The sequence below is a fragment of the Callospermophilus lateralis genome, chromosome 3 (assembly GCF_048772815.1).
Source record: "Callospermophilus lateralis isolate mCalLat2 chromosome 3, mCalLat2.hap1, whole genome shotgun sequence".
Classification (NCBI taxonomy): Eukaryota; Metazoa; Chordata; class Mammalia; order Rodentia; family Sciuridae; genus Callospermophilus; species Callospermophilus lateralis.
This window is the reverse complement of record NC_135307.1, coordinates 177,934,319-177,954,736: the sequence shown is the minus strand read 5'-3', so window position 1 is coordinate 177,954,736 and position 20,418 is coordinate 177,934,319. Positions and strand designations below refer to the sequence as shown.

The 20,418-nt window shown below is 38.4% G+C and overlaps 1 protein-coding gene across 2 annotated transcripts in view; it reads left to right on the top strand.

Moving 5' to 3' along the window:
• Window positions 1-20,418, top strand: part of Samhd1 (SAM and HD domain containing deoxynucleoside triphosphate triphosphohydrolase 1) — a 56,756-nt gene that overhangs the window by 24,864 nt on the left and 11,474 nt on the right. For both annotated transcript variants that reach the window (XM_076851818.1, XM_076851815.1), the window contains exons 7-15: window positions 1,497-1,652; window positions 3,359-3,459; window positions 3,580-3,688; window positions 6,042-6,133; window positions 7,466-7,581; window positions 10,656-10,795; window positions 12,968-13,063; window positions 15,272-15,376; window positions 16,403-16,540. In XM_076851818.1, coding sequence (XP_076707933.1) covers window positions 1,497-1,652; window positions 3,359-3,459; window positions 3,580-3,688; window positions 6,042-6,133; window positions 7,466-7,581; window positions 10,656-10,795; window positions 12,968-13,063; window positions 15,272-15,376; window positions 16,403-16,540 — 1,053 coding nt within the window. The remainder of the gene's footprint in view (window positions 1-1,496; window positions 1,653-3,358; window positions 3,460-3,579; window positions 3,689-6,041; window positions 6,134-7,465; window positions 7,582-10,655; window positions 10,796-12,967; window positions 13,064-15,271; window positions 15,377-16,402; window positions 16,541-20,418) is intronic.

Below are 20,418 nucleotides of genomic sequence, written 5' to 3'. Positions count from 1 at the left end.
CTTGGCAGGCTACACCCATCTCTGAGAGGCTGTGTAGCCACAGCAGGTCACCCCATCTCTGGTGCTACATGGAACCTGGCAGAGCTGAATAGGACTCATGTATCTGAGTGATCTTACCAGTAGGATTGCCGCTGGAAGTTATGGAAGTTACCAAATACCAGATTTTCCCATTCAGTGGGCTTCCATGCCAATTTGGTCCACACATAGTCCACGAATGGCTCCCGACACACCCCTGGGTTCAATCCCTGCCAAAGAAAAAAAAACACCGAAAAACCCGAATAATCTTGCACTTAGTTGCCATTTCTCTTTAATTTCTTTGAATCTTGAACAGTTCAACAGGCTTTTTTTTTTTTTTTTTTTTTTTTTTTTTTTAATGGTACTGGGGATTGAACCCAGGGCCGCTTTACCATTAAGCCATATTCCCATCCCTTTTTTGTATTTTGAGACAAGGTCTTGCCAAGTTCCTTAGGGCCTTGCCAAATTGCTAAGGCTGGCTTTGAACTCTAGATCCTCCTACCTCAGCATCTGAAGCTGCTGGGATTACCACAGCCATGCACCACCATGCTTTAGCTAATTCTTTAGTATTTATCTTTCATGACTTTGTCATTTTCTTAAGGGCAGGTGAGCTTTTTTGTGGAATGTCAGTTTAACTTTCATTTAGTCTGTTTTCATGTAGTTAGGCTATGTATTTCTGGCAGAATGCCAAAGAAGCAATGTGTTCTTCTTAATGTGTCACTTCAGGAGGCACATAAAATGTATTTGCACCATTGCTAGTGATACTAACTTAGCTTGGGTAAAGCAGTGTCCACCACATTTTTCTACTGTACAGTTACAGGTTTCCCTCCTTTTGTAATTAATACATGTCTTGATTTAATTTTAAGAAGAGTTATGGGTCAGTCCCCGGCACACACACACAGTTACGGGCTCATTCAGGTTTTGGTTTTTATCTTGTAAGGTGTGAAATAGGGCAGAGGTCTCCAGGGAATCATTTGCTCTTTACATTGATTAAGAATGAGTGAGCAGAGTCATGAGCCAACTAAGGGGGACCCAGATCTTGACTTCAGAGATCTAAGACACTTAACTTTACCCATGAGGTTGCTCTTATTCTTTTTCACCACTAGATGGAAGTACTAACAGTTTTTTACTTCACATGTTCCAATACTGATGAAAAACAGAACTGAATTTTATGATCATCCTTAAAGTAGGATTCTCCTGTAAAACTTGGTAATATTCTTCAAGATATCACAAATGATTATGTCTCATAAAATATCTGTAATATATTTATGAAATAATGAACATGGTTTATAAAAATTCTGTAGTTCAATAAAATATTTAGAATATTGATAAAACCTGCAAGACTATGGTTGGAAACTGCATTATTGACATGCAGTAGAATCTTAACTTAGAATTACCTAGAATCAAGAATAATTTGTATAATTAGGGCCCCTAATTGGCTAGAGTCTATAACAAGCCATGTTATCCTGATTTTTTTCTAGCATGAACAGGGCTCAGTTCAAATGTTTGAGCATCTAGTAAATTCTAATGGACTCAGACCTATCATGGAACAGTATGGTCTTATCCCTGAGGAAGATATTTGCTTTATCAAGGAACAAATTATAGGACCACTTGAAACACCAGTAAAAGATTCTGTGGTAAGTTTGTATTCAACTTGATTTGAACTGACTGGCACTTTTTATCTAGGCTATTCTTGATTCCTTCAGAGCTATACATTTGCCTATTGTAGAAGAACTAAATGGCAAAATATGTTGCATATTTCTACCCTTTAATACAAAAAATGACATTTGTGTGTTTTCCATCTCTTAACTGAGTTCTCATAAAATATCTGTAATATATTAATGAAATAATGAACATGGTTTGTAAAAATTTTGTAGTTCAATAAAATAGTAGATTTGCATGTATTTTGAGGTTAAAAACAAAACCTAAAAAATCTTAATTATCTCCTATTTTCCAACTTCTTTTTTATTAGGAAAAATACAAAAGATCAAAGAGGAAACCAAACTGATTTCCCCCTGAACCAGTTCAACTTTTTTCTGTCTTTATATACTTAAATATTTTTAAATATGGTGACACAGGCACACTTTTATATTTCCAAACAAAGTTACTTAAGGTTTCTATATAAAATATTGCATACAAATTCAATACAATTTAAATTTAAATATATACATATGCATATATATAGGCATTCTTATTTTTGGTAGCGAGGATTGAACTTAGGGGCACTCGACCAAAGTGTATAAAGACCTAGAAAGTATATAAAGACCTAGAAAAAAGTTGAACTGGTTCAGGGGGAAATCAGTTTGGTTCCCTCTTTGATCTTTTGTATTTTTCCTAATAAAAAAGAAGTTGGAAAATAAGGAGATAATTGAGACTTTTTAGGTTTTTTTTTTTTTAACCTCAAAGTACATGCAAATCTACTTGAAGGAATTGAACTTTTCAACAAATATCTTAGCCCCCCCCAAAAAAAATGGAGCTCCAAAAATGCTTTGAACAGACATATCATTTAGTCTAGATTATAACTACTTTAAAAATTACTGCTATTTTTAAAATAACTTTATTTTGTTTATTTTTTATTTGCTGCTGGGTATTGAACCCAGTGCCTTGTACATGCTAGGCAAGTGCTCTACCACTGAGCTGCAACCCCAGCCCCAAATAATGCTATTTTAAATAATAAATTTGAACATTATTATCTAAGGAATATTATTCCTAGCTCATAATTAAATCTTTTTTTTTTTTTTTTTTTTTGGTGAGGCGGGAGGTTCCAGAGATTGAACCCAGGCTCTCATGCACTCTAGGCAAGCGCTCTACCACTGAGTCACATCCCCAACCTAAATGTTATATTTTTAAAAAGCTTTTAAACAAAGAAAATAAGAAAGTTGCTGGTTTTGGAAAATATAATGATATTAAAACCCTTTCAATAGTCTTAGCATTTCATTTATATGTAATATATTTGTGTATGTAGATAGATATCATATTTGTAGATATATATCATGTTCATAGACTATAATATATACAGTGGTGTGTGTGTGTGTGTGTGTGTGTGTGTGTGTAGTGTTGGGAATTGAACCCAGGTCTTCACATATGATAAGCACACTTTCTACCACTGAACTACATCCCCAGCCTGAAGTTTTAGTATTAATAGGATATATACCTTAGCATTTCTTTTCCTTTTCTACTTGTATAAGAAATTAGTGGAAGGAAGAAAGAGTAGAACCTTCTAACTTATCCATTATTCTCAATCAATATCTATTTATAATTTGCAAATTAATACAATTGATTTGTTTTATAAATAGATTTGTTGCCAATCTAAAAATTTTAGTGGATTTTTCTTTTCTTCCAGTGGCCATATAAAGGACGTCCTAAAGAGAAAAGCTTTCTTTATGAGATAGTGTCTAATAAAAGAAATGGCATTGATGTGGATAAATGGGATTATTTTGCCAGGTATGCACTGAATACTTTAGAAAAATTGGTTAAAGTCTTTTTGCAGATTTAGCATTAGTATTTATTTAAAGTAGTTTCTTAGTTGAAAAATTTCATCTCTTTGCTTTGGAATCTTTCTAGGGACTGTCATCATCTTGGAATCCCAAATAATTTTGATTACAACCGCTTTATTATGTTTGCCCGTGTCTGTGAAGAAGGTAACGAGAAGTGTATTTGTATTAGAGATAAGGTAAGCTATGACCCGAGAAACAAGAATAATGTAGTTCCTGGTCTGAAATCTAAAAATAACCATTCAACAATTTGGAAAAATTGGTAGACCATCATTCTCTTTACTAAATGTTTAACATTTATAAATACCCAGAGGCTCTTTTTACTTTTAAAATAATTGTTAGATGGGGCTGGGTTTGTGGCTCAGAGGAAAAGCGCTCGCCTAGCATGTTGAGGCACTGAGTTTGATCCCCAGCACCATATGAAAATTAAATAAAGGTATTGTGTCCACCTACAACTAAAGAATAAATATTAAAAAAAAATTGGTAGATAATAATGATAAAGTTAATTTCAGCACTTGATGTACCTGTGTTGGCTTAAAGCACTGTTTCAAGTGCTTTAGATGGATCAGCTCAGTCCTTAAGAAGCCTAAGAGAAAGATGTTATTATTATCCCATTTGTTTTAGTCTCTTCTTTCTTTTCTTTATTTGTTTTTTGATACTGAGGATTAAACCAGGGATGCTTAACCACGAGTCACAACCCCAGTCTTTTTCATTTTTTAATTTGAGACAGGGTCACACTATATTGCTTAGGGCCTCACTAAATTGCTTAGGGCCTTGCTAAATTGCAGAGGCTGACTTTGAACTTTTGATCTTCTTGCCTCAGGCTTCCAAGTGGGATTGCAGGTGTGCATCACTGTGCCTGGCTTTAGTCACTGTTTTGTTGCTATAACAAAATACGTGAGGCTAGCTATTTTATAAAGAAAAGAGGTTTATTTATTTAGTTCACAGTTCTGGCGGACTAAGAACATGGCACTGGCATCTGTTCAGTTTCTGTTAAGGATTATGTGCTGCTCCAGGCATGGTAGAAAACCAGGACAGGCAGGTATGTGCTAAAGAGAGTGAGAGGAAGTGCCAGGCTCACTTTGTAATCACCGTTCTCCTAACCCACTCTCACAGAAACTACAATAATCATCCTTTCATGAGTGTGGAGCCCCTGTAACCTAGTTACCTCTTAAAGGTCCCACTACCTCATAACACTGTTACTTGGGGCATACTTTTAGCATGAATTTTGGTGGGGACAACCCATACTTAAACCATACCATCACTTAACAAGTAGCAAATTGAGGCACTGAGAAGGAATACATTAATAAGTGGTCAAACTGGCATTTCAACCCCATTGGGTCCCTGCTAGATGACAGTCTTGTAACAAAAGAGTGGTATGGTATGACAGAAAGGTTTTAAGAACTTAGCCAGGCACAGTGGCACACATCTGTTATCCCAGTGGCTTGGGAGGCTGAGACAGGAGGATCGTGAGTTCAAAGCCAGCCTCAGCAACAGCAAGGTGCTAAGCAACTCAGTGAGACCCTGTCTCTAAATAAAATACAAAATAGGCTGGGGATGTGGCTCAGTGGCTGAGTGACCTGAGTTCAATCCCTGGTACCACCACCCACCCCCCCCCCAAAAAAATGAAGAACTTAAGAATATTAATACCTATTTCCTAGAGTTATTAGGATTAAAGCATATACTTAAAATGTCTAGAACAACCTGTGAACTGGAGGTGTAGCTTAGTGGTAAAGAATGTGCTTAGCATGATGAGACCCTGGGTTGAATCCCCAGTACCAAAACAAAATCAAAAACAGAACCTGTTACAGAATTAGAACTCACAATATATTTTTATTTACTAGGAATGAAAGTTTCAGGGCTGGGTCTGTGGCTCAGTGGTAGAGCACTCGCCTGGCACATGTGAGGCGCTGTGTTCAATCCTCAGCTTCACATAAAAAATAAAATAAAGGTATTGGGTTCACCTTACAACTCAAAGCAAAAATTTTTAAAAAATGAATGAAAATTACATACCAGTAAATAGCTTTTGATACTGAGGGTTGAACCCAAGGATGTTTTTATCACCGAGCTACATACATCCATCCATTCCCTAGTCCTTTTTATTTTTATTTTGAGACAGGGTCTATTAAGTTGCTGAGGCTGGTTTTTAACTTGCAGTCCTCCTTCCTCAGCCTCCAAGTTTGCTGAGACTACAAATGTGCACCACTGCATCTGCTTTTTTAGCCCCCCCCCCCTTTTTTTTAACTGGACTCAGGGATTTTGATGAAATAGCTGCACACATGTTCTTGTCTAGCATCATCCTATTTCCCTGTCTTTTTTTTTTTTTTGAGAATTTTAATATTTATTTTTTAGTTATCGGCGGACACAACATCTTTGTTTGTATGTGGTGCTGAGAATCGAACCCAGGCCACACGCATCCCAGGCGAGCGCGCCACCGCTTGAGCCACTATTTCCCTGTCTTATACACTTATCTACTAACAAGATTTATATAATCTAATTCTACACTAATATTTATTTTGTGTTTTCCTGCAGGAGGCTGGGAATCTATATGATATGTTCCACACACGGAATCGGTTACACCACAAAGCCTATCAACACAAAGTTAGCAACATCATTGATACAATGTAAGAAATTTAATTGTTACTTCCCTACAAAATTCTCCATGGCACTTTGCCAGTTGAGATTTCCAGATAAAATCAAGTGAATTTTTAAGTGAGTAAATCTGAAGTGATTTCCTTAAACAAACAAAATCTAGCATAAACTTAGTTGGAGGAAGAGTAGAAAAATGTGTATGGGGTGTAGAAGGAGGAAGGAAAGTAGAGCTGGCCCAGGCTAGACATGAAGAGGCAGTGCTGCAGTGGACCTCTGCCCCATTAATTACACACAAGGTTTAGTCACCAAGGTAATAGGAAGCAGGACATGAACAACTGACATTGTTGTGAGATTAATAACAAAAATTAATTTTAAGAAGTAAGAGTGATGTCTGTCCTTGTGCTGTCAAACATTTATCAAAATTAATAGCATATTGGGCTGGGGTTGGGACTCAGTGGTAGAGCGCTTGCCTAGCATATGTGAGGCACTGGGTTCAATTCTCAGCACCACATATAAATAAATAAAAATAAAGGTCCGTTGACAACTAAAAAAAAAAATTTTTTTTTAATTAATACATATAGTAAAACCAACAGGAATTTCATCTCTTTTTTCCTGATTCACTCAGAACCATAGCAAAGTCTGTACATGACTCGCCCATGAGTTCTGACCCCAATCAAAAATTGGGGGCTGGTGTATAGTTCAGTTGATAGAGTGCTTGCCTAGCATGTACAAGGCCCTGGTTCTAATCCCCAGCACAAAAAAAAAAAAAAAAAAAAAATTGAGTGTTTTAACCCATAGAAATTTATCTTTACCTCTGTTTTTTACATATTCTTTATCATGTTAGTGTGATTGATACTTAGATAAAAGTTTGTTTTTTAATCAGAGAGCCTGAGAGATCTGAGTTCAAAGCCTGGCACTGCTTCTTCCTGGCTTGCTTAAAGGAAAATTACATTATTTCTGTGTCTGTAAAATTGGAGCTGATTATGCCTGTCTTTTTATTAGAAAAGTTAAATAAGATAGTAGTATCCAAAACCCTGCCATAGTTCCTGGAGCTTAGTAAGCACAGTAACTCACAGATCTCCATGCACTTATTTAATATAATCAAGAACCAGTTGTTGGGGCTGGGATTGTGGCTCCGTGGTAGAGCACTTGCCTAGCACGTGTGAGGCCCTGGGTTTGATCCTCAGCACTACATAAAAAAAAGAATAAATAAAATAAAGTTATTAAACAACAAAAAAGAACCAGGTATCTTTAGAACATTGTACTTCAAGATTTTATTTTTCTGAAGTAGAAAGATAACCTTCAATGAGGCATAAAGCAAGTATTCAAAGCTTTCTAAGTAATTTTCACACAATCTACTTTAGGATTACAGATGCTCTCCTCAAAGCTGACCCCTACATAGAGATTACAGGTGCTCAAGGAAAAAAATACCACATTTCTACAGCAATTGATGACATGGAAGCCTTCACTAAGCTAACAGGTAAGAACTAGAAGATAACATAGATGGCCCATCTCATAGATAGTGTAAGCTGTCCCTGGGTTGCAAATGGGTTATTTTCCAAATGTTCAAATATATTTTGCCCTCCTAAATGATTATATATTCTTAGATTTGAGTTTTATCTCTGCCTTTTAGTAACAAGGCAACCACAGTAAAGTGATTTAACCTCTCTGAACCTTAGTTTCCTCACGTATAAAAAGAAAGTATACAGCTGGGGATGTAACTCAATGGTACAATGCTTGCCTAGCATGCATAAGGCACTGGGTTCAATCTTGAGTATGAAGCAGGGATATATATTATCTATCTAGCATATAGTTCTGTAGTGATGCTTAAATGAGGCAGAGTTCCTAATATATACTTGGAAAGTAAGTATTCAAAATTCATTATTATTTAGTTTATAACAAAACTAGACTACTAAAAAACTTTCAACATTATTTTTATTCTAAAACATGGGATGATAGGCATATCTCTCCATACTTTGGCAGAAACAATATCTGCAGCTTAGGGTGAGAGAAAATAGGTGAAGATGTGGCAGCTAGTTTTTTAAGCTTGGAAAGTGTAGATTGGGAAATAAAGATCAGTAAAGCAAAAAAGTAGCCTCACTAAGTTGTCAAGGCTAGCTTTGAAGTTGCGGTCCTCCTGTCTCAATCTAGAGTTCTTGGTTGCAAGTCGCAAAATTGACTCTGTTCAACTAAAAATGCAACTAGAAAGCAATCAGTAGAATCAGTAGAAAGATGAGAATTTCTAAAAATGGACAAAAACAACAGAAGCCAAGTGGCCTAAGAAACAGATCTGGCTTTTGCCTCTAATCCCAGCCACTAAGGAGGCTAAGGCAGGAGGATCACAAGTTTGAGGCCAACCTTGGCAACTCAGTGAGACCCTGTCTCAAAATTAAAAATAAAAAGGGTTGGGATGTAACTCAATGGTAGAACACCCCTGGGTTCAAACCCCAGCACCAAAATAGGAAAACAAACAAAACAAAACAAAAGCTGCTGCTTGCCCAGGTGCTTCCCAAGGTCCTACTGTTCTAACATGCATAGATTCTGTTTGCAGCCCACCACCAGAACAAAACTGAACCAGATCTTCTCAAACTGTCTTTGAAGAACCAATTTTTAAAGTTTCTAACCCCTTGTAAATTGATACTTTCTGTAAAATATGGTAAAAATGAATTACTGGGGCTTGGGGTGTAACTTAGTAGAGCACTTGCATAGCACATTAGAAAGGCCCTGGCTTCAATCCCAGCACCATAAAAAAAAAAAAAAAGAGAGAGAGAGAGGGGGGGGGGAGGGGAAGGGAGGGAGGGAAGAAGAAGAAATTACTAGAAAAATCTGAAGATCACTACTTGTACTGACTGATAAAATTTAGCATAACCATTCATGGTAACAGAATACTTTATAATACAACTACCTAAACTTTTCTAAATGTCAACATTTTGATAAACAAATCTAGTTCCAGATTAAGAGAATCCATAAAAAACATGACCCCCTAATATTGTCCTTATACTTGATTGATTTCTCTATCCAACAAAAATCCTTAAGTTAAATTACTGAGTCAAGTAAACAAATTTAAATGTAGATTATATGTTAGATAATGCTTTTATATCAGTATTGAATTTCTTGTTCTGTGTGTGTGTGTGTGTGTGTGTGTAGTATTGTGGACTGAACCTAGGGATTCATTACCACTGAGCTACATCCTGAGCCCTTTATATTTTTTATTTTGAGACAGGGTCTTGCTAAGTTGCTCAGGACCTCACTCAGTTGTTGAGGCTGGCTTTGAACTTGGCGATCCTCCTGCCTCAACCTTCCAAGCCACTGGTATTATAGGCATGCACCACTGCACTCGGCCTGGCTAAAAACTTTTAATGGGGACTGGGATTGTGGCTCAGTGGTAGATCGCTCTTCTAGCATGTGCGAGGCCCTGGGTTTGATCCTTAGCACCATATAAAAAATAAAATTAAATAAATACAATAAAGATATTGTGACCAATTACAACTAAAAAATAAATATTTAAAAAAATTCTCCATTCTCCATTATTAAAAAAAAGCAGGGCTGGGGTTATAGCTCAGCAGCAGAGCACTTGCCTCGAATGTGTGAGGCATTGGATTCGATCCTCAGCACCACATAAAAATAAAGGAAATAAAAAAAGTAAAGATATTGTGTCCATATTTTTTTAAAACATTTAAAAAAAAACTTTTAATGAAGCTTTTAATGAAGGAAATTTTCAAAATTCTGTGTATTCATCACTTAGCCTCAACAGTTATTAACATAACAATTTTACTTTTATCCACCATATCTACCCACTCCCATAAAAATTATGAGACTATTTTGAAGCAGATCCTAGATGTAATTTTATTTGTGTATATATAGAGATAATTATCTTTTGTAAATAAGCCTAACAACAATAAATCAATCTACTTTGTATACCCATTCCCAAGCTTGACAGGCATCAGTCAACTCTAGTGCCATCTTATTTTATCTCTCTCCTTCCCATGCACTGGATCACCTTGAAGTAAATCCAAGTCTTCAACTGGAACATTTTTTCCAGGTTTTATTGGTACATTATAATTATATGTAACAGTAGGATTCAAATCCACACATGTGCACACTATAACTATAATCTGGTCAATTTAATTCCCCAGTTCTTCTCCCCCCAACACACCTCTCCTCTACTGGCCTCCCTTCTATTTTTATGGGATATACACACACACACACCTTTTTTTTCTCTCTAGTTTCCATCCTATGAGAGAAAACACGAACTGGAACATTTTTCTTTTCTTTTTTTTTAAATACATTGCTAGAGTCCTAAAGTGCCTACATTTGTGAATTACTTCTTGAAACCATTTCAGGAGTAGAGCGGTAGGCATGTCTTTAAATCTTGCTCTTTCATTTTATTTTTTTAAAGAGAGAGAGAATTTTAATATTTATTTTTTAGTTTTCAGCAGACACAACATCGAACCTGGGCCGCACGCATGCCAGGCGAGCGCGCTACCGCTTGAGCCACATCCCCAGCCCTTGCTCTTTCATTTTAATATGACTGCAGTTTCATCACATTTGCAGATAACATTTTTCTGGAGATTTTATACTCTTCTGATCCCAAATTGGATGCAGCACAAAAGGTTTTAAAAAATATTGAATACCGTAATCTATACAAGTATGTGGGTGAAACCCAGCCAGGAGAAGCAAGGAAGATTGAAAGGGTAAGTTGAATTATCAAGCATCTTCCCATTGGTGAAAAGTTATTGCACTCTCGGTCCTCCAAGAGGAAACCAGTGCCGCAGGAAGGTGCTGGGTTGTGGCTTAGTGGTAGAGCGCTTGCCTAGCACATGTGAGGCCCTGGGTTTGATCCTCAGCACCACATAAAAATAAATAAATAAAATAAAGGTCTTGTGTCCATCTACAAACTAAAAAATAATTTTTTTTTTTTTTAGTTGTAGATGGACACAATTTATTTATTTATCTTTATGTGGTGCTGAGGATCAAACTCAAGGCCTCACACATGCAAAGCGAGTATTATACCACTGAGCCACAACCCTAGCCTCAAATAAATATTTTTTAAAAATAAAAAAATACTCGTGCTCGGTACTAAGCTCTTTGTATTTATTCTCATTTAATCTTCACAGCAACACAGTATTCTTAGGCCTTTGTCCTGTATGGGAAACTGAGTCTTGGCTAAGGTTAATAAATGGCTCATGTGCACCAGTCAGCAAGGATTCAAAGCCAGGCCTGACTGCAAACCTTCTCTCTCTCATCCAGGAAGACGGGGGTCCTCAGATTTTGACTAGATCCAAGCACAGAAAAATGAACATAAGGGAATATATCTAAGGACCCTCAAAATAATGTACCTGTATGAGTGTCATTGAGTCTCTGAGGATCTGTTTTAACTATCGTTGACCCTTGAACAGTGCCAGGGCTGGGGGGTATTAACCCCCATCAGTCAAAAATTTTTTTATGATTTTTGTCTTTCTATAAAACTTAATTACTGGTCTGGGGTTGTAACTCAGTGGTTGAGAGCTTGCCATGCATGCATGAGGCACTGGGTTCGCTCCTCAGCACTACATAAATAAATAAATTGATCAATTAATAAAGTAAAGCTATTGTATCCATCTACAACTTTAAAAAAAACTTAATTACTAATAAAAGCCTGCTGTTGACTTTTCTGATAACATGAACAGTGAACTTGGAGAGGTCATATTTTTTACTTCAGTAAGCAGTTTCCTGGAGAGAGGTAATTGCTCCCGCCTTCTCCTTTAGTTCAAATGTCTGTTTTCACCACCAGTTTAGTAAGGTTTTTTTTGTTTGTTTGTTAGAAAGCCATACATGAGTCAACTGATAACCATGCCCTACCTCATATTCATTTCTTGGGTTAGATTTTATTTCCCCTTGTGTGACTAAGAGATTAGTGTCATATATTTTTTTTTAATGTGAAGTTTTGTTATGAAAATTGTTCTATTTTTTTTAATAGGACAGCAATTTAGAGACAGCATCTCACTAAGTTGCTTAGGTCCTTGTTAAATTGCTTGAGGCTGGCCTTTGAATTTGGCAATCCTCCTGCCTCAGTCTCCTGAACTACTGGGATTACAGGCATGAACCCTGCCCAACTCTAAACATTTTTCTTAATGAAGTAACTTTTTGTTGCTATTTTCCCCTTTCAGTACTGGGGATTGAACCCAGGGGCACTCTACCATTGAGCTAGATCCTTAGCCTTTTTTTTTTTCTTCCTAGAGGGTAACTGGGGATTGAACTCAGGGGCATTGGACCACTGAGCCACATCCCCAGCCCTATTTTGTATTTTATTTAGAGCCAGGGTCTCACTTAGTTGCTTAGCACCTCGCCATTGCTGAGGCTGGCTTTGAACTCGTGATCCTCCTGCCTCAGCCTCCCAAGCTGCTGGGATTACAGGCATGCACCATTGTGTCCGGCCTTATTTTTTCATTTTAAGATCAAGTCTTACCAAGTTGCCTAGACTGGGCCTCAAACTTGTGATCCTCTTGTCTCAACTTCTCCAGTCACTGGGATTATAGACATTTGTCCCTACACTTGGTATGGAATGTCATTTTTAGAGAGGGAACCTTGTTTATTTGTTTGCTTGTTTGCTTTGGTACCGGGGATTGAATCCAGGATGTTTTACCACTGAGCTACATTCTCAGCCCTTTTTATTTTTTATTTTGAGACAGGGTCTTGCTAAATTCCCTAGTGCCTCACTAATTTGCTGAGCTGGCCTCGAACTTGTCATCCTCCTGCCTCAGCCTCTTGAGTTGCTTGGATTACAGGCTTGCACCATTGCACCCAGAGAAAAGGAACTTGTTTGTGGCATAAGTACTAAATGATGCAAAACTGGATTTCTAATATGGTAATCTCATCTTTTCTAGAAAGACTATGAACACCTTCCAAAAAAGGTTGCTAATGCTAAACCTGATGGTATATTCCTGGAGGCTGAAATGAAGGCTGAAGATTTCATAGTGGATGTAAGTAATCGGCCAAATAGACTAAATGAAGAATTTTTTTTTTAAAGGCTCAATTCCCCCACATTATAAAATTAGTACATGTTCGTTGTAAAAACTTGGAAAAATACAGAAAGAAGGAAGGAAGAAAATCACCTGTGGTCTCAGAACCAACATTATTTACTGGTTTTAAATTTTTCTTTGTGCTGTTTTATCAGTATTTTTAATATAATTGTCATGTGATTAATAGAACACTGTGTATATTGATTTAAAAAATTTCTTTGATCACAGAAGTACAACATGCCAATTAGTTTTTGAAATTGCCTACATAAATACGCAAAGGAAAAAGTTTAGTTTTTTTAATTCTTATTTTCATAGAGGCCATAGTATCTTCTTGTATCTGATGAGAAGGCCAAATAGCTTTCTTATGTTATTTTTTCTATAGGAAATGCTTTATTTAAAGTTCTGCTCCTCTGAAATTCGAGGACAGTTTTCCCTTTATTTGTTTTTCCCTAAGCCTCTCCTCTGTTACTTTCCTGCTGGCAAATCCTTGAGTGAAGGGAAGTCTCTCCATGTCATTCTTTTTGGCAAAGGATGAGTAAATGAGTGGTCCATGAGCCCACTGTCTTTTCATCTGGCTCATAGTGAAGTGCCTGGGATCTTTAGGTCAAGCTGCAGTTTCATGTTTAACTAGAGGAAGTTCCACTAGAAATAAAGGGATCTCTTATTTTGACTTTCTGAGACTCTGAAAAACTTCACTTGCCAGAACGTCTTCCCTGGGCTCTTGCCTGCCTGCCCTGCCTTCACTGCTTTCCTCGACCTTGTATAAATTAAAAATGAAAATCTAGGAACCTCATGAGGCTGGTGCCACTGCATCCAGCAGTGCAGCTGGAGAGCCTCCACAGTGCATCACTTCTTGTGGAACCTCTGCTCTCACTTCTCTCCTGCCTCCTTTGAACTTTCCCATCAGAAGTTAGACAGTCTTTGATCTTAAGAAAATTCCAAATACCACATTCCTTTTAATCCCTCTCCTGCCCTTCAGGGTAAAATTCTTGAAAGTTGTCTCTCCTTACCTTTTTCTTTCTTTCTTTTTTTTTTTTAATATTTATTTTTTAGTTGTAGTTGATACAATATCTTTAATTTACGTATTTATTTTTATGTGGTGCTGAGGATCGAACCCAGAGCCTCACTTGTGCTAGGCAAGCACTCTACTGCTGAACCACAACCCTAGCCCCCTCTCCTTACTTTTCTGAGGGTCCCAAATCCTTTTCCAGGTGCAGGTTGAATACTCTTTATTTAAAATTCTTGGAAACCTGAAGTGTTTTAGCTTTCAAAATTTTTCAGATTTGGAAATACTTGCAAAGAGTTTATTGCATTTATTAGCATTCTAATCCAAAAATCTGAATTTCAAAATGTTTCAAAATCCAAAAATGTGAATTTCATGTCAGTACTCAAAAAGTTTCAGATTTTGAGTTTTCCAATTAGGGGTGCTCAACCTGTATTTTTTGGCTCTGTGTAACAGACATCTAAGAGTTGTCTTCTTTTTTTTTTTTTTTTTATTTTCTCATTTATTCCTAAATCTTTCTTCTGTCGCCATTATTATACTACAACTACTCTTGCCAAGATCAACAATAACTTTGTTGCTAAATCCATCAGGAAGTTTCTGGCCCTGCAGCTTTGGAGTTGTTTGTTCTTCCTAGAAATATCTTCCTACCATGGTAGGCCTGGTTCAATACTGCCCTCTGAGTAAAGCCACTTTCCCAGGAAAACATTTCTAGTCATTTGGTAGCATCCAGGCTACCTTATACCTTAGGTCTACTGTTAGAAAGATTCAAAGCATCCTTTGCTTTTCTTGTTAGCTCATATAACAGATGTGGTTGCTTTGTAACTTTTTAATTGTTTTTTCAGTTTCAGTCTAGGCCACATGGTCTGTGGTGGCTGCAATTGTAAAAAAAATGTGATATATCTAGTGTCTACCAGTGTCTTATCACATAGTAGAATAACTTTATAATATGTTGAACATGCAGATATATTTCCTCCTTAAAAACTTAAACTTGATTTAAGTTTTTAAACCAAGTTCCTATAGCTGGTCATGCACTAGAGTTATTTTTATTCTACCATATGGCAACTTACTAGTATTCTTACTTCTGAACCCCCAGAGGACTCTGATCTATTTCTTACAATGATCGTAAATTCAATTCTTATGATTATGTGATTACTTATTGCTTTAAGGTTATCAACATGGATTATGGGATGAAAGACAAGAATCCAATTGATCATGTTCGCTTCTATTGTAAGAGTGACCTCAGCAGAACCGTCAGTATAGATAAAAGTCAGGTAACTACTTATGTAAAATAAATACCATTATAGTGGTACACATTTGGCAAACCTTTATAGTAAAATTGCATTTTACATGCAGGTAAGATTCTAAAGTCCATGCTTAATATTTATTCTTTAGTTTTTAGGTGGACACAAAATCTTTATTTTATTTTTATGTGGTGCTGAGGATTGAACCCAGTGCCTCATGCATGTTAGGCAAATGTTCTACCACTGAGCCACAACCCCTAAAGTCTATCTTTAGGGCTAGGGTCGTAGCTCAGTGGTAGAGCACTCATCCAGCATGTGTGAGGCACTGGGTTCAATCCTCAGCACCACATGTAAGTAAATAAAATAAAGGTATTGAGTCCATCAGCAACTAAAACTATTTTTTTTAAAGCATATCTAGATGAGACCATCTTAACAATAGCTTTTCCTGTTTGCTAAACATCAGTGATAATGCAGTGTTTTGTTTAAAGGTCAAGTGATGATTCTGGTGGGAGATGGATGGATGCTGCATGGTTGGAGTCTCAGCTTAAATTTTTCTTTGGATTATAACTGGGATAAAATTGCAAAGTGATATAGTATTTTTTTATATTTATTTTTTAGTTCTAGGTGGACACAACATCTTTATTTTACTTTTATGTGGTGCTGAGGATCGAACCCAGCGCCCTGTGCATGCCAGGCAAGCATGCTACCTCTTGAGCCACATCCCCAACCCCGATATATAGTACTTTTAATAAACCTCAAAAACAGTGCTCAGGCCAGAGATGGTGGTATATACCTATAATCCCAATCTTGAGATGTTGGGGCAGAAGGATCACAAATTTGAGACCAGCCTGAGCAGTTTAGTGAGACCCTGTCTCAAAATAAAAAGGGCTAGGGGTATAGCTGAGTGGCAGAGTACCTGCCTGGCACGCACAAGGCCCTGAGTTCAGTCCCCAGGGTGGGGGATGTTGCGGGGGGATGCTCAAGCACCTGGGGAACAGCTGACACCTCTAATTTATGAGTTCAAGGTGACAGTGAAATCTTTTCTCTCTTAAATAGGTTTCACAGCTTCTACCAGAGAAATTTGCAGAGCAGGTGATTCGGGTGTATTGTAAGAAGAAAGATGAAAAGAGTTTGTTTGCTGCACGACAACTTTTCGTTCATTGGTGTTTAATCAACAACTTCAGCAAGCCAAAGGTACATGGCCTTATTGACGTACTTGGCATATTCTTTAAATTTTTACTTTTATTTTTTTTACATTCTTTAATTTTTAAGGAAAGTCATAGGAATCTTTTCCATCTACTGAAAAGTTGGGGGCTTTTTTTTTCGTACTAGGATTTGAACTTAGGGGCACTTTACCTCTGAGCTACATCCCCAGCCCTGTGAATAGTGCTTTATAATAGTCTCACTAGTTGTCTTATCCAGGCCTCCCAATGATCCTGGCAGATGAGTCATAGTGTCCCCATCTTTTAAAGGTTTCTACAGCTGAGTAGTTAACTTGTTTAAGGCCACATAAAATTGATAACTTGTTTTATTGGTTTTTTGACAATACTGGGGACCAAACCCAGAGCCTCAAGTGTACTTGGCAAGAATTCTATTTCTAATCTCTACCCCTTGCTCAATAACAAGTTTTTTAACTTGCTTTTTCAAGTTCAGGGTTCCCAACGTGGTTAATTTGGTATGCCAATAAACTTTTTATATTTTCTAGAATGAGAATAGAGAGATGGAAGAACCAAGGTACAGTTGCCAACCCTATAGAGAATGTTGTTAAAATTGACTGACATGGAGGAGGCGACCAGCAAAGAGAGAGTGGCCACTCCGTGTATGTTGACTGAATGTAATTGGTAGTGAGATGCAAGGGTCAGTGTGGTTCTTTGTGTCACAAATTCAAAGAATGAGATCTATGGACACGAAAGCAAAGAAACAGGATTTATTAAAGTAATAGAAAGAAAACAGAGGTCCTGCAGCAGGAGGGATCCCCAAGAGAAGGGTTGCCTACTGGTCTGTTGTCTAGGGTTTGTATGATAAGATTAGAGGAGGGATAGGTGGCCTTGAAGACCATAGGCTAGAAATTTCAAAGAAGTGGGTCTTTGAGTCCAGTTATACCAGGGCATTCGTCCAGTCAGGGTGTTGATTACTTGCAGCTTCACCTCAGGGACTAGCTCAACTTTCCAGTGCCTGTCTTCAGGCTCCAGTGGCATAATGGTCCTGTACTGTCCACTCTGTTTGTAAACTCCTGGAGGGGCCCTTAACCCTGCCCGCCCAGCATGCTTCCGTGCTCCTCTAGGTGGGCAGGTGGACAGTAGCACTCTACTTCCTGGACTAGTTCTCTCCCTCACAGAACCGGCGTTGGTCTTTTTGCCCTGTGTTGGGTGCTAAAAGGAGCAGAACACAGGGTCCCACGTGGAGGATTAGCTCAGTAAGCCAGCAGTTTGTCAAGTGCCAGAGGCATGATACCAGTTCATCCAGCCAAGATTCCAAGGGTAAGGTGAGCTGCAGGGAAACCTGTAAAGAGGGAGGAGCCGGTCAACCCCAGAGCTGGATGTGTTAGGCTGTAGCAGGCAGGACGTGTCTGGCAGTCCAAGAAAAGCATAAGGAGACCCCTCTGACCAGAGCAGAAGATTCTTACTGTTCAGTAGCGCAAGATTAAGTAGGAAAACAGACTAGATTATGGAGCACCCTTGATAATTGGCTGAGGACTTTTCCCTGTGTGCAGTGGGGATGGAATCATTGAGAGTATTCAAGACCCATCTTGTTCCTGGAATTATTTACTTGTGTGTTTGTTATCTTATGTGGTTGTAGAGCAAGGCCCCAGGGAATAAGGAAGTCAGTCCATCTCAGGTACTCTAGCAGCTAAGAAAACTTAAACCACTGAAAATTCTAGCCAAAGATGGATTAGAACTTGGATAAACAGAAGCAGAGAGACAAGGGACTATGAAAGGGTGGTTATGTGGTGATAACTCCCCTAAATCTAGGTACATTCATTCACTCAGTGTGAGTACTTTTTTTCGGGGCGGGGGGGTGCAGGCCCTGGTAGGTACCAGGGGTGGAACATCACCATGTCAGTCAATTTTTTGTTGCTATGACCAAAATACCTGACCAGAACACCTTAGAAGAGGAAAAGTTTAGTTTGGCTCATGGTTTCACAGTTCTCTTAGTCCATGATCAGTCAGTTCCATTGCTCTGGATCTGAGGTAAAGCAGAGAGAAAGAAGAACAAGGGAAAATATATGATCCTTGGTGCATGCCCCCAGTGACCCACTTCCTCTAGCCACACCCCACCTGCCTACAGTTACTATCCAGTAATCCATTCAAATTATGAATCAAATGCATTAATCATCTGGTTAGATTATGGCTTTCAAAAACTGATCATTTTACCTCCTACATTGTGTCACACATGAGCTTTCAGGGTACACCGCATATCCAAACCATAACAAGTACCTAAGACAGACATAGTTACTTAGTCCCACAGGTCTTACTCTTGGGAATAACAATATCCAGGTAGATAACAATTGCAGTACCATGGGAAGTGCTTCAGCATGGGCTGGTGCAGATCCTCAGCACAAAAAAGGAGGAGGATTTAGCCATAATTCATTGGTCTGGAAAAAATTGAATAAAGAAGGGCTTAGGGCTGGGGAGGTGGTTCAAGCAGTAGCGTGCTTACCTGACATGCATGGAGCGCTGGGTTCAATCCTCAACACCACATTAAAAATAAAATAAAAGATATTGTGTCCACCTAAAACTAAAAAATAAATAAATAAAAATTAAAAGAAAAGAAGGGCTTAGAGGGCTGAGCTATAGCTTAGTAGCAAAGCACTTGCCTAAGAAGCGTGAGGCACTGGTTTTGGTCCTCAGCACCACATAAAAATAAAAAACAAAATAAAGGCATTATATCCATCTATAACTAAAAACAAATTTTTTTCAATGTTAAAAAAAAAAAAAAAAAAGGCTTAGAAACTGAGACCTGAAGGGTGAGTGAGAAGATTCTGCTCTGGAAAGGCTGGGGGCAGAGGCAGCATGGGGATGGGCCAGAAGAGGGGAGAGAGCATGCCTCAAAGCACCAGAGGAGGAGGATCAAGTGTGAGGTGTCTGGAGCTTTCTGCAGTCCTGTGAGCCAGAACAACCAGGAGCCATCAAATCAGGGAGAGTGACATCTCTAAATTTGCATTTACAAAATTCACTAGAGTTGAAATCAGGATGGTTAGAATAAGGAAGTGTGATGGAAGTAGTAGAGGGGAGTTTGAAGATAAATAATGCCTATTTCGAGATAGGTCTTTCTATGTGACATCATGGCAATTAAATGGCTGCTTATAAAGTCTCTGTCAAGTCAGATCCATTATAGTTTCAACAGAGGGAATTTAACGTGGAAGATAAAATTCAAAAGTTTTGGCAGAGATAAAAGAATGAGCCGAGGACAGGGATGCTACAGCGGAAGCTGCTCCCCTCCTAGGAAAGACCCAGAGAGCAGGCAGGAAGGGTCCAGGAACTGGGGCCCTGGCAGAAGCTAGAAGCTTAGATGGGTCATGGCCACTGCTGCCATGCCAGAAAGAAGAGGGGGAATGGCTGGCCTCTGCTGTCCTCTCACCTCCAGTCTCCCACTGAGTCTCCCATTGGTCAAACCTAGGCTGGAAGGTGCTCAGCACGAGAGTGCCTAGATGAAGGTAGAGTGGAGGAAGGAGAAGAGGATCTGAGAGCAGCTCAGTAGAGGAGGAGCAGGTGTCCTGCTTCAAGCATCCTGTCCCTAGTGTACTAGAGACTCGCAAAGATTGTACACCTTCCTATAACCAAAGAGAATCCACCCACACATTCTAGAACAGATGAGGACAGTTGGTTTGGAGGGCCTTGCTTATGCTCTCTGCATTCAGGCCATGGTGTTACTTTGAGGCCAACCTCCTGCTGTCTCAGCTTTCTGAGTAGCCACCACACCCAGCTAAAAACTTTGATTGCAGAGAAAAATTCGAGTTCAGGTACATACTGTCCTTCCTCTTTTTTTTTTTTTTTTTTTTTGCCATTTTGTAGACCTAGGTCATTTATTTCAGAAGGGACCAGGCAAGAGAAAAGCAAGAAACCAGTGCA